At 39.6% G+C, this 14,592-nt stretch overlaps 1 protein-coding gene across 50 annotated transcripts in view; it reads right to left on the reverse strand.

Annotated features, from left to right (window-relative positions):
• The window catches only part of LOC6726141 (sodium channel protein para), a 64,323-nt gene that overhangs the window by 25,792 nt on the left and 23,939 nt on the right, over positions 1-14,592 (reverse strand). For 3 of the 50 annotated variants that reach the window (XM_039297687.2, XM_039297686.2, XM_039297678.2), the window contains 12 exons: positions 13,180-13,242; positions 11,416-11,596; positions 11,145-11,356; positions 10,970-11,069; positions 10,671-10,739; positions 7,847-8,124; positions 7,599-7,772; positions 6,209-6,371; positions 5,071-5,258; positions 4,757-4,961; positions 2,082-2,263; positions 1,063-1,470 (listed from right to left, as the gene is read on the reverse strand). In XM_039297687.2, coding sequence (XP_039153621.1) covers positions 1,063-1,470; positions 2,082-2,263; positions 4,757-4,961; positions 5,071-5,258; positions 6,209-6,371; positions 7,599-7,772; positions 7,847-8,124; positions 10,671-10,739; positions 10,970-11,069; positions 11,145-11,356; positions 11,416-11,596; positions 13,180-13,242 — 2,223 coding nt within the window. Of the gene's footprint in view, positions 1-1,062; positions 1,546-2,081; positions 2,294-4,717; positions 4,962-5,070; positions 5,259-6,208; positions 6,372-7,246; positions 7,410-7,598; positions 7,773-7,846; positions 8,125-10,670; positions 10,740-10,969; positions 11,070-11,144; positions 11,357-11,415; positions 11,597-13,179; positions 13,243-14,592 lie in introns of all 50 variants that reach the window. The other 47 variants (XM_044923749.1, XM_039297676.2, XM_039297669.2 and 44 more) reach the window with 31 other exon arrangements.

Consider the following 14,592-nt stretch of genomic DNA (forward strand, 5'->3'; position numbering starts at 1 on the left):
TTCGGTATTATTCGTAGAGACGGTGGTACGTTGATTCGTTGGTGTTGCGTATTCATAGAAGAAACACATGGACATTTACATTGGCGTTATAGAGTGGTTAGGTGAGTATGAGGTAACATTAGACGAGAACGAGTTTAACAATTATCTAGAAGCAGTATAAGAAGCTATATAACATTAATGAGTATTAAAATGGTATTCAAAGCGTTGCTGTATTGCTGTACAACAGTCGGCTTTTCCTTCTTGGTGTCCTTCTTTCTTTTTTTTCGTTCTGATCTTCTTCTTGGGCGGACAAATTAAAGTCAAACGCAATTAAAGAAAAATTTTCAAAGAAATTGAAGACAAAATTCTTGAAATGATACGCACAAAGCGTCTACATCTAGTTCTATATCGAATATCTAGGTAAACAGGAACATCTACAGCTAACACTAGCCGATCTACAAGATAATCCAGTAGATCGCTGAACAAGATTTGCGATCTCACGCGGAGACACAAGCCGTTTGACAGGAATGTGCCTAGGCGTAGGAGGCAAACCATTTAAGCTACCAAAATACATAGTATCTTCTCTCAGTTTTGGATAGTTGGGAATACAATTGAATTTGGGGTTAAGGCCGATGGAAAATCTTTATTAGCAAGAAGTGCCATCGGTTTGGGGAACTTGAACAGAAAAATCAGATCAAATCGGATAAGGTCTACGCTAAGACTATGCTATACTGGGTAGATTCCGGGATCGAACTGAAAAATTGGGTCGGGTGGGGGTTTTTTTGAATGAAGCAATCAACTTTGGTAAAGTTTAAGCATGGCTTGATTAACTACATATTCAATTGTTCGGCTTATTTTGAATGCTTATTGATTTTTGAATTAAATTGGTAAATTTAGTGATCTGTTGCAAGCTACGATTTGCGTTTTTAGCATTTTAAAAAAGCAAATGACACAAATTTGCAACAATCTAAATGGCAAACAAGAGTCTTGAGTCTGCTTTAGAGTCTTTTGAATTAATATTATTTTTTTAAACGTTTTTTTTCTCGATAAATTTAATTTAATTTAATTTTGTAGTTGACTTACCAAAGCTAAGCTACTCATTAAAATCATAGTGATAACAGCTGTTTCAAAATATTTATTTTCAATTAATTGAAAAGTTTTCAGTCGTAAATTGCCCCATCCTTGCCAGAACGGCGAGTCATCGTCACCGGCTAAGATCGGAAATTTCTTATAGTACGAATCGGGGCAGCAATCAGCTGGATATTCATCGAGTATATCCTCGTCGTGTGCATGAATAATGATATCACCGTCGAGCGGGCCCTCCTCGCATTCGCCCTCCTCGTCCAGTTCCTCGTCGAGACCTAAATCCTCCTTGCTGGCGTCGCGCTTCTCCTCGCCCTCCATCGTCTCGGCGCTGCCCTTGTGGCTCTCGTCCTTGAATGGTCGATTCTTATGGCTACCATATGAGTTAATGCTGGCAGTGTCGTCGTCCTGTAAGGACAAACCTCTATGGTTTAGCTCGTGTTCCAGTCTATTGTCTTGGTGGTTAATTGAGTTGCCAATCATCTGTATAGTTATAGTTATAGTTATACATATATATATTTATATATATCGGTATAGATATTTTTGGTATTTGTTTTTTTTTTTGTTTTTGTAGCGAGATTTTAGTTCATGTGTTTCGTTATTTTAGTTTTTTTTTCAGTTGGGTTAGTATTATCATTTTTTTGTGATTGGGTGGTGGAATATAGACAGTTATATGTAATAGGAATAAATTGTGTCAATTTAATGAACGAAAAAGAGAAACAAAACAAATAATGTAAATCAATTTCTTGTCGTCACAAAAATGTTCTATAAAATATTCGATAACAAAGTATATCTGGGAGGAGTTGTAGAGGCAGTACTTGTATTAATACTCAATAGTGTATGGGAATCGGGTTGGTTAGTAATCACAAATCAATACATATATAGGAGAATATATTGCGCACTTGAGCTCGAGTACCAACAAAAAAGAAATAAAGTAAGGAAATTGCACACAAGCTCAAGTTCCAGTTGAAGTTCAAATTCGATAACTTGCGATGCGCGCTCGAAAGGATTGTATTTACCGTTGCGTTATTTAGATATTTGGATTTCTTCGGCTTGTTGTTCTTCATGTCGCCGTGTATCGTGAACTCCATGCCATCCCCGATGGCCACCTCCAGTTGCGTCTGCTCCTTGATCCCCTTCTTGATGAGGCCGTCGGCGAGGATCTCGTCGTGGCCCAGCTCCAGTTCGTTGTCACCATGCTCTGCAGATATACAACGACAAACGCCTTTGCCTTTCGTATCCCATATTCGATCGTAATAGGTTTATAGATAGTGTGTTTACATAATCGGTTCGATATATACATATGTAACGTAACAGAGGTATGGCATTTATATAGATATATATGTTGTTATTGAGTTGTACGGATGGGCAATGACGATTGTTGATCGGTTATCGATTATCGATGTTGGGAAATCATAAAGAGCGAAACGAATTCATAATTCATACAAGCAGTTGCCGTTCGCATTAAAGTTGTTGTTGTTGTTGTTGGTTGTTTGTCGATCGTTTCGGTTGATTTGAATTTTCAATTTCAATTTGATTTGAATTGGTTAAAGTCGATTTGGGATGAGTCGAGATTCGATTTGGTTTAAGCGTTGTTCGTTACGTCGGCCGATTCAAAATTGGGTTGATTTTTTGAATTTTAGAATTTGATGTTTTATGGGAAATCATGACAAGCCATTTTAAATGAAAAGAATGAAGATAGATATAACGATTAATTCTTAATTTTGGGATCAAATTGTTAAATCGATAAGGGCACAGAAAAGGAACACAAAACACACACTTAATCAGCGTCATCGCGGTTCGTTTGAGTGGTTTTAGTGGTTCGTGGAGGTGTCAGTGGCTCACATTGAATGGATCTTGTTTCGTTTAAGGTGTCGTGTGATTGGTTGGGTTGATGTTAGTGTCTGGTAACGAACGGAGGAGGTGGAACGCTCACAACACAACAGCGAACAACACAAATCGCAAAATGATCAATGAACTCAATAAACTAGTGAGCAGAACGTAACTAAGGCGTTTCCACTAGCCAGCACCAATGGGCAAGCAGTCCGTTGTGTGCACTGCTTGCCGCATCGCTGTAGAGAATTGAACTAAGGTGATTCCACTACTCGGCAACAGTGGGCGGATAGGGCGTTTCCACCGCACCCGCACCAGTGATGCCAACTAATGAACGTAACTGAGCAATTAATTGAATAAGCTGGTGAGCCGTAAATAATCAAAGTGTTTCCACTGGCTGGCATCAGTGTAGACATACTGTTACCACTGAGCGCCAGTCAGTGGATGCAACTTAAGGTGACGGATGATTCGAGTTGCTAAGGTTTAAACAAAAATCCATACATATTACTAATACACAGACAGTAAATCGAACAAATAAAAATTCGAATAACGAGAGTAAGAAAAGTTCATAACACTATGAAGGATCAAATCCACTGTTTTACTTTCAATTTATATAATTCCACATTACAATGCGAGTCTAATACTGTTTTCGCTTATTTATGTTTCATTTTCGGTAATGTCAGCTAGACACATAATTCAATTTGCCATGTGGGAGTTGCTTTTTATTCGAAATATTGAAATCTTTTTCGTTTCGGCTCGGCCAATTAATCTCCGCTTGCGATGCCAGCGAGGAATATTGAAAATGCAAATGTACAAGGATGTGGGGAAGTGGTTGTTGTGAAACCAAAACCATTAACCTAGGTCCGAACTCAAAAGGGTGAGGTAAAACAAGGCTTACTAATTTTAAGCTAGATTCAAAGAACTCAACCAAAGTCATAAATATTCAATTGCTAACAGTATTGACGACGAGGATCAAACTAGTTTATAAAATGTTTAGAAACTTGAATAATATGTATCTAAGGAAAATACGCATAAGAGTACAATATACTTGGTTTTTGGATTACTGGTACTGATACTGTTACTTTCGGTTCAGCTAAATACAGACTATCTAAGTAATGCTAAAGATTATGACGGTTACGGTTACGGTTACGATTTGTTTTAGTTGTTTGTTGGGTATGATGTGATCGGAAATGGCACGGCACGGCACAGTTCCCTCAGTGCGACTCACATTGGTCAGAGGAGGTCTGAGGTCAGAGGTCTGAGGTCTGAGGTCAGAGTTCAGAGGATCAGTGACCGGCTGAAGAACAACAACACTTAGGTTCAAATCGAACGGGAACCGATACAAACAAACCAAAGAAATGGAAGCAATCTCTCGATCGACATGAATACCAGGATGAGACTTTTTCGCTTTACAGATACATGTTCTGGTGAGTGGCTTAAATGGCTGAGTCTGAGGCTGAGGCTGAGGTCGAGGTTAAAGGTCTAGGTCTAGGTCTAGAGGGCGGGGGGAGAGGTATACTTGAAACTAACTAAAGAGAATTTGCAAATTGTCAGCTAAGAACGTATTTTTAGTTTTGGGGATTTCTCCTTTTACAATTAGTATACAGAATGCGAATCGGGTTTGATTTGATTTTTGGTATTTGCAATTGATTTAGATACTGATATTTGGTTTTAGATCGATTACGCAATTCAATTACTGGCCAATAGTGAGTTGAAGTTAACGTTAACGGTATACGCAATTATATCGTTGGCAATATACGAGTATTACGAGTATCATATAATTAAAAGTAGTTTAGTAATTGGAAAACAAGTGGATAAAAACCTTCGCTCCAAATCCAACTGATCTGGTTGGTCCTCTCACCTGATGGTTGATCACTTATTTGATTTGTCAATTTGTTACGTATTAACTTGAAACAATCAGCAATATTACGCTTAACCCAACTTTTAAATCGGCCAATTCGATTGAAGGCCTCGGCTATTTTATTCGTATCGTTATCGGCAGTCGGCGCTGATAAGCTAGATGAGCCAAAATTGGACAAAAGCAAGGCTAAGAAAAGGTTAAGTACCTGCAAACATACGACCACAATTAGTTATCTACATCTGCTTTAGGCCATGGTTAGGCGATAAGTCAGCATTATCCTTTCACAGGGATATGTGCTCGATAAGAGTACTCACCACAAGATTGCCGATGACAACGGTGGCCAAGAAGAAGGGAATGCACGAGACGTCGCCCACGTACATGCAGTCCCACATGGACTCGATCCATTCTCCGCATAGCACCCGGAACACGATCATGAAGCTGTGCATAAAGTCGGTGAAGTTCCAGCGCGGCAGATCGCCATCCGGAAAGCGGTCCTTGTGATCTGTCGATGGTTTGGCATAGATTAGCAATAGATCGCACTGTTTGCTGAGAGTTTAGTTTATGTTTGGGGATATTTGGACACAGTTTCAATTGGTGTTCAATATTTTATTTGATTTTTATTGGTTTTAGTTTGATTTGGTGTCAAGCCACATACAAAAGCGTGTGCAAACGGTGTTCAGCGCAGCGGGCACTCACAAAAAACGGTGTGTGTTACAAGTTAAAATGCCAGTAAAATCGTACACAAAATGAAAAAGAAAGAGTTAACCGCCTCATCTGCATCAACATCATTTGATTTTATCGATTTCTTCAGGCTAGAGCTACGAAAGTGTGTAGCTATACAAAGTTTACGCTTGCGATCGCATATACAAAATGCTTAGGAAGGAAAAAATCAAATAGACGAGCTTGGAGTAAATTAGCTAGGAGAAAAGTTAGTTGCCGCACTTTCGCTGGCAGGGAGTACTTACGGAGGACACGGCCACTCAACGATCCAAAGATCTTGAGCTCCAAGTAAATCATAAACCATACTTATAGTCGCTAGATGTCGACTATGCTGGATTGCTTAGGATGGGGCTCGGTTTTATTCGGGTTCTGATTCGGATACACGGACTGGTGAGCTAAGCAGGCCGCAATAGTAACGAATACTCAATGTGGGTGTGGATCAAATTATAAGGTAGCATGGTTATATATGTCTCGAGGGAATCCAAACGGATGGCATAGCCTTAAGTTGTCCCAATCCACTTGGATTCCGCCCAGTTTGGTGAACACAAACACAAACGCAGTAGCAGTACATACAGACAGGTGGGTCTAAATAAATTGGGAGTACAATGGTTCCCAGGACACATAGACACGAATACGTACACTTAGTGAACAGAAACACACATAATACACATAACACACAAATCGAATTAAGTCTGGTATGATAGTTGGGGATGCGATCGATCTTGCACTTACCATGATAATTCTTTCCGAACAGTTGCATTCCCATCACCGCAAAGATGAAGATGATAATGCAAAGTACAAATGTCAGATTACCCAAAGCGCCCATGGTGCGTCCCATAATCGAAATGAGTAAATTAAGTGTGGGCCAAGACTTGGCCAGTTTAAATACACGCAGCTGCAGTTAGCGAATTGATTTCGATTCGATTCGATTCGATTTATTTTTGGGGATCATTCACAGTTCAATTGGTGTATGGGAAGTTGATTCAATTAGATCGGTTTATCGATTATGTTGTTTATTTAGTTAGGATTTGATTTGATTTGATTGGTTTTGTTTTGAAAGCCGGGCAAAGCATTAGGAAAATATAGTGGAAAAAAGTCGTATTAAGGTTATATAGAATTAATCCAAAAAACAATCGATTTAAAGATTAAAGTCAAATATCAATGATACTTGAACCCCATAAACGCTTAAGTACTTGCTAAATATGTATACACGTTATATCGTTCTTACTTAGGATTAGTTCATTTCCGGTCCTATAAAAGGAGTCTTATAGCGTAACATTCGCTTAAAATGCGTTAAGGATCTGTCTAGGAAAAAGTGGTAAAGCAGACATAGTCCGGGCATGATTTTCCGCTATAATTTCTTGATTAGTTTTTGATTGGCAGCAAAAGCAGAATCGTTAAAATATAGGCTAAAATCAAACTGAAGTGTGGTAAACTCAAGATGAAACCGTGCCCAAAGCGTGGCTCTCTAAACGTGTTCTCGGATTTGGCGAATTCTTGGTCTTACGTAGGTGTATTTTTCAAGACTATAGCTAGGAATTAGTATAGAGTTAGGAGCATTAAGAGTCAAAAAACGTATGTAAGTTGAAAAAGTTGGAGGCAAAAAGTTGGAGAAAGGTTGCACTAAGAAAATAGTTTCATTGCACGCTAGAACTTTGCTTTTAGAATTCGAGGCCTTTGGTTATCGATTTTGGTTGTGGGAGTGGATAGATGGATCTGGTTTGGGATCAGGAGGTTCTGGAGGTGGCTCTGGAGGTTCTCCTAAAGTACCTGTGTAGTTCTTGCCAAACAGCTGCATGCCCATGACCGCGAATATGAAGATAATAATGCACAGGACGAAGGTCAGATTGCCGAGGGCGCCGACAGTGCGGCCCATAATCGATATGAGCAAATTCAGCGTCGGCCAGGATTTGGCCAGCTTGAAAACACGCAGCTGCAAATTGGCGGGTCAAAAGGAAAGGAAAAGGGTGTTTTATACGAGCACGAGTACGAGTTAATTACGATTCGATTAGCGCGCATATCACGACAGTTTTGCCTGCTAAATTGAGAGATTAAAGTCGCAGTAACTTACAACTAACTTAGGACTAGACTAATAAAGTTGCAACAGCAAAACGAAACTTACCAATCGAAAGGAACGCAAGACGGACAGACCCTGGACACCCTCCAGTCCGAGTTCCAGCAGCGATAGGGCCACGATGATGAAGTCGAAGATGTTCCAGCCCTCCTGGAAATAGTACTTGGGGCTCATGGCCATCAGCTTCATGGTGGCCTCGATGGCAAAGGTGGCCGTGAAGAACTGCAGGAATAGATGGATGTTGTAGGCATCATACGAGTATGTGATGAGGTGATGGGATGTCAGATAGTACTCACATAGTTGCCACTCTTGAGCACGCGCTCCATCTCCTTGTTCATATCGTGGTGATCCATCGCCATGAACATCGTGTTGACCACAATGCACAGCGTGATGAAGAGCTCGACGAAGGGATCGAAGACGATGAGCGATACCCACTCCTGAAATTTCAACCAAACCCAGCAACAGTCCCACACACAAAACACATCGATGCCTTTGAGGATCACTTCGAGTGCCTTGTCTTTGAACGTCGGCCCATCCTCGTCATCGTCCTCTGTTGGGAAATAGTAAACGGAGACTGAACCATACAAAAATTTGTTATTAGTGGTGATTTGACCAACTTTGACTCAGCCAGATTGCGTTTACTTTAGATAGTTTTCATTCTTTTCTTTTTTTTTGTTTTTAATTTATTTTTTTTCTTGTATTGCTGTTTTTGTTTGTTGAAGCTCATTGCATTGGATATTATTCGTTAAGCGGTTCAAACGGTTCAAAGTTTGTGTCTTGTGTGAAAGAGAGGCTTTGGCTTTGAGATATTGATGCTCAATTCTTGCTTTGCAGATTGCACATTGCGAAAACGAAAAGTTTGTAGGTAGAATTGCAAATTTTATTCAATTTTATAGGTACTATATAGGTATTTATTAAACTGAACTACTTATCCGTAGATGATAGATATTCATGTCTAGAGCTGGCAAGCTATCAATATAAGGTAAGACCTATATAAAAAATATACTATCCTTAAAATAATTATTATTCAGCTTTTTGAATAATTAAATAATTGTAAAGTTACTACATGGAAATTAATATGTTTTGAACTTCTGTCTTCTTTACATTAGGAATATCTTTACTTCGACACCCGCAGATTTTAACGACAATTTGGTATTCGGCTAATCGATGTTTACACTTTTCTACTAAAATCTGAACGAATTCTAATTATATGCTACTAGTTCTGATAACTAACTACATTTTGACTCTTGGCTGGGATAGTTGATTTCGGAATCTATACGGATACTCTGAAAAGTCACAAATTAAATACTACTCGAATCATATTCCAATACAATCGTTGTTCGGCGCTTCAATTACCAGTTAGATTAGTTCTAAGCATATTGTTTATAATCATGAAATCATTGGATAATTGTGAATGTGATTGTACTAAATAATGAACTACGAACTGATCAACAAAAGCATGCTCTAGTATTAGCAAATTTACCGTTGTTTCTTACGCATTTTATTAGGCCAAAATTCAAAATAACTACCAAATATGACAAAATGTACGTAAAAAATATATTTATCTAGTTAGGCAGTTTTCTAAAGTATTCAAAATATACAAGTATCTAGTTTAGGCATGCACTAAAATAAATAGGTAACGAAAGGTAAAACATTTAGCATTGTAACCAACAAGGGAAGAAAATCGAATTTTGCGATTTACTTGAATTTTATAAAAGTCTTTTTGAAAGTTTTTGTCAAATTGAGCCTCTCGAAGGAGCAGCCTTCGTGACGAAACACTGTCGTGACTGGCAGGAAAGGAGATTTCGTCACCTCTCCGGCTGCTCAGTGTGTGTGTGTGTGTGTGTTAAGTGTCCGTGTGTGGGTGAGAGCGGCAGCGGCAGCGTGCGAAATGCGAATGCTTTAAGTTTCTGAGAGAAAGCGGAGAAAGGCTTTTTAGAGAGCGCCTTGCTCTCCCGCAGTACGCGTGTGTATATGTGTGTGTGAGGAAATAACTCTAATTATATATGGGTGTGTGGCTGTTTGGCTGTGTGAGTGTGGCTTGCTAACTGCATTTTTTAAAGTTTTCGAACGGACTGTTGTTTTTGTTTGCTTTTAAACATTTGTTGTATTGGTTTTGTCATTTTTGCTTGTTCGCTTTCTTCTGTTAGCATCAACGGCATTAAATAAAATGGACGAGTCAAAGAAGTCATTCATTGGAGTATATATATATATATGTTTGGATACATATGCATAAGTATATATATAAAATAAGTTTTGCTTGTTTTTGTTCAGCTTAGAACAGAGGAATGTAAAAGAGAAATTAAAATTATTAAAATATATATATATAGGTATGCACGCGAGAGAAGAGTTAGAATGCAGAACAGAACACAAAGGATAATGCAATGGGTGAAATATATATAAACAAAAGAAACGAATCGTTCGCTCTTCGCCGACGGAAATGGGGATATCGGTTATTGGTTATCGGCTATCAGTTATCAATCGAGGGATGCACGGGATGCACAGGATGCAGGCCGCATGCGAGCTCTAGGAGCAGGACCCACTGGCACATTCGCTTCAGCCATCAGCCATTCAACCAATCAATCAACCGGCCGAAGGACTCGGCCAGGCGGGGTCACAAAACGCATGCGAACCGATAAAATCAAAACAAGACCGCAATCAAAATGCAAAATGAAATGCATAAAATATGAGGGCAAATTTAATTAAATATTTGTCGGAACAGCCATGATGGCCAGCTCAATGAAACTGTCACTCCATTTGTTATTTATTTTTATTTTGTTTTAAGAAATTGGTCTGGAGATGATCTTAAGCTATTATGCTGTTTTTTTGTAAAGCCAAAAATTTAAATTGTTTAAAAGAGAAGAGATTGTCGGGGAAAATCGACTGGCAATCTTTATTCCCCGCGCTCTCGCAAGGCTGTTTTTACAGTATTGTATTTACATGATAACGAAACAGGAAACGGAAACGGAAACCAAAGCGAACAATGCACATGTAAGGTTAACACAAAAGAGACGACGATCGATATCGATTAGGATGCAAGAATGTACAGAATGAACGGAATGGAGATTAATCGATAGTAAACAATTACAGACATCGGTAAGCTTGTATCAATCCACTTACCACCGCGATCGCTTGCCCGACTGTGCCGACCAGCGGCCTGTTCGATGATATCATTCAGGACCATCACATCTGAAAGGAGCAAAACGCAATGGGGGGTTATCGTGTGTGTAATAAGAATAATCGAAGATATTGCATCCATCCACTTTAACCGTAAGGCATTGAAAAGACTTAAAGGCATTACCTTTATAAAATATGAAATCGCTTTTAGCTTAAAGAAAATCAAAGATGAAATACATATCCTTTGAAACATAATACTTATAGCATATATTGATTAGGAGTGTATTTCGATTATATCCTACCTTTCATGTCAACCACCGTTTGTGTCTGGACGGGCTCGATAAAAGGATTGTCATGATGTTTAATCTTGCCAGCTTCGTCCGTGCACTCCAGGCCAATTTCCTGTAATTATCGAAATAATTGGTTGTTAAAATCGATAAACACCGATTGCCTGTAAGCTGAAGTAAAGAGGCTTACGTAGTCGCGATGATCGAGCTTGTGATTGGTGTCCAGACAGGTGGTGCCGCCATTGGTGGCGCCCACTGATTGATTGCGTGTGTTGCGGTTGCGTAATTTGCTCTCCTTGGTCATTGTGCTGACGCCCATGACGGCCATGCCGCCGAGTAGATCGCCATGTGAGGTATACGATATTCGGGACTGATGCGAGGTATACGATGAGTGCCGAGAGCCTGAAAGGAAATCATTTTACAGTCAGGCGTTTAAGCGGCATAACAGCGCATCAACTAACCTAGATTGCCATAATACACGGGCACTATGATGGCCCCATTCTCTTCGGACATCGGGGTGACGGCATTCGAGTCGTCGGCATAGGGCAAGTGCTGCTGGGCATCCTGATATGTTGACAATACCAATGGCTTACGATCGCTACCGGGTATACCAAAGCGGCCACGTCCGTTCCGTATCGTGTACTGGACATGGTTACATGGATATGGAATTGGGTTTGGTTAGTTCATCTGCTTTGGCCCTCTGGCATCCACTTGCACACTCGCACACACACGCACCCACTCGCGCATTCAGTGAAGGCACACAGCATTGTATATTATATATATTCATATATATTGATATATAGTCGTAATTAGAGTTATTACAAAGTAGTTATACAGCAGAGAGCAGTAGTAGGAGTAGGTATTAGGTGGTATTTGCCGAGAGTGGTGAGAGTTATGACGCTGGGTATTCTTCGCCATATTAGACTCGTTATCGATGTGATTGAAATGAGCAATTATAGACAACAATAATAAATCAAGAGCGGAAGAACGAATCAAATGATCTGGCCACTAAATCAGTTCAGATTGCGTGATCTGAGCTGATTTCGTATATTAATTAATATTTTATTTGGTAAGGAAAGTAGAATGAGAACGGACCACAGTCAGACTACAAAGAGTTTACTGGTTTCATTGGTTGCTTTGTTATTTTTTGTGGTTTTGCGTATACATAGACGTAGTACGTACAGATAACTAAAAAAATTAAAACAAATAAGACTGGTAAGATAAGAAATCAAAGGGCAAAACGATCATAAGAATGCACATCGAGACATGACAGTGAGGGTGATTGTGACAGTGACAGTGAGCGGTGACAGTGGTTGCGATTGTGGCAGTGACCGCGTAACAGTGACCGAGAGATGAGTGACATCCGGCCGAGAACTGTTCCCTTCGAAGCCCACTGCTGAGATCAAGCTAATCGTGTGTACAGTGTACAGTGTACAATGGTACAGTTGTACAGAGGAGGTACAGAGGACAGGTACACAGAGACAGACACACTTACAACCGAGTACAGTTAAGAGCAGTACAGTTAGTTAGACGACTATACGTTATAGATGGATATGCACGATAGTATACATATATAACAGTATATATATATTGAGGGATATGAAGATACAGCGATACACAAAACAAGGCCAAACAAGGAAACACAATTATCGAAGAGTAGAAAACCATAAAAACATGTAGACAGTAATAGACGATTAGGTGAGCATGACTATGTGATTATGGCTATGTTATGGTAATGCAAATGCGAAAGCTTATCGATATGGTTAGTGCCACATATGACTCTCGTATCCAAAGATGATCGGGTATTACAGATGCTACGCTAACTAGTCGCTTAAATGTGGAGTTCATGATCGAAGGACATCGTTTCAGTGTGGAATGGAAACCGATCCGAAAACTATATATGTTATGTTCTAAACGCTGTACGGTAGCAACTGCCTACGAGATACGATTACTTGGCTAAGACTAAGACGGGTGACTTTCAGTCTCAGATGATCGACGAGTGTGGCTGTTGTGATTCGTGATTTGTGAACTGTGATCTCTGATGATCTATGGCCAATTCCACGGTTTCGGATCAAAGATCCGCATGGCCGCCGATGCGGGGTGTGTGTGTATGTGTGTAACGCAAATCCGTGTCTGTGTTAGTGGACGGTGTATCTGTGTGCGGTGTCAGTGGGTGTGGAGCGTTCGAGTGTGTGTGTGTGTGTGTGTGTGTGTTGGGCGCTTACCTTGTGAGAACTACGTGATCCCCTGCGTATGTTAAACGGTGAACCAGGTAAGGATAAGGATGTCTAAGTTTGTTTTTTATTTTCGGTTCGTTTTCATTTTTCATTTGTTGTACAAACAAAGTATAAATAGAAGAAGAAAAAGAAAAATGAATCAAATAAAATATATATATTCCTCGATTGCGATTTTATTATCTATGGATAAATGTATATTTATATTTTGTACAAAAACGTTTTTTTGGGGTTTGGCATAAATTATTTGGTTTTGTTGTCTACGATTTAAAGGAAAAGTTATTACTTGGAGCGTTTAGTTGTGAGAATACGCGTGTGTTTTGTGTGTGAGTGTGTTTCTGTATGTGTCATATTGTGTTAATATTATGTATGTGTTCCTTTTAACATGATAAGTTAGCAACTATTTTACATTTTGTAGTTTGGTGAACGGTTGATTTGAGTTTTAAATTTGTGTTGTGATTTCGGTTCTACTTCAGCGTAGCGTTTGATTAAAAAGTTGATTCGTTTAGCTAAATATTTAAGGGTCGGGGTTGGAGAACTAAATAACTAAAATGTTCCAAACAGGGTTAAATACTTATACAGTTCTTAGATCAAGAATCATATCAACCAACAAAAGAGAAAACTTCAATGGAACAATACGGGAAACGAAAAGATTTGAACAAACGTCGATCGGGAAAATCGGTCCCATTGGCGGAAAAGCCGGCTCAATAATGAAAACGAAAACAATCCAAAATCAGAATCAAGTGTTAATCGGTAAGTTCTACAATCAACTCTAGGCAAATCTCTTCCAAACTTCGTACGGATGCATTTCTAGTTTCAATTCACAACTCTACTGCGCTTTCGATCTCTTTTTTCGTTGCATACTCAGCGGGGCATGGCAAAGGGGGCGGCCAACGGATCGAAAATGGGGATATATATCATCTACACGGTATGTCTAGACGGATTTCATCGAACCAGGCTCTGCCTTGAGTCCTAATCAGACACTGATTTCGGTTTTTGGGTGTGTACGCGTGTTTTGTTTCTTGTCTGTGTAAGTTCGCTTTGGTTGTTTTAACAGAGCCAGACAGAGAGAAAGTTGGAGAGAGAAAGAGTGTGTGTGTGTGGGAGAGAGAGAGAAATAGAATAGGAGCGAGAGAGAGAGAGCAACCTACCTGAGGCAACTGGGGACTTATCGTTATACGATCAACGGTCAATCCCAAATAGTTTCTGCTCTCATCGAAAACTATCTGAGGCTGCCCTGAGCAAAATTGATGGTTGGTTAGAACGAGCTAGCGAGCGAGCGAGAGCGAGATAGCAATAGCGAGTTATCAATCAGTATATCGGTTAGGTTAATATCGTGTGAAATAGTGTTTTCATTATCTTAGGTATTCAAGGCGGTTCATTGCTGTGTTAGCGGGCTCATAA

The sequence above is a fragment of the Drosophila simulans genome, chromosome X (genome assembly GCF_016746395.2).
Source record: "Drosophila simulans strain w501 chromosome X, Prin_Dsim_3.1, whole genome shotgun sequence".
In the NCBI taxonomy this organism is placed as follows: domain Eukaryota; kingdom Metazoa; phylum Arthropoda; class Insecta; order Diptera; family Drosophilidae; genus Drosophila; species Drosophila simulans.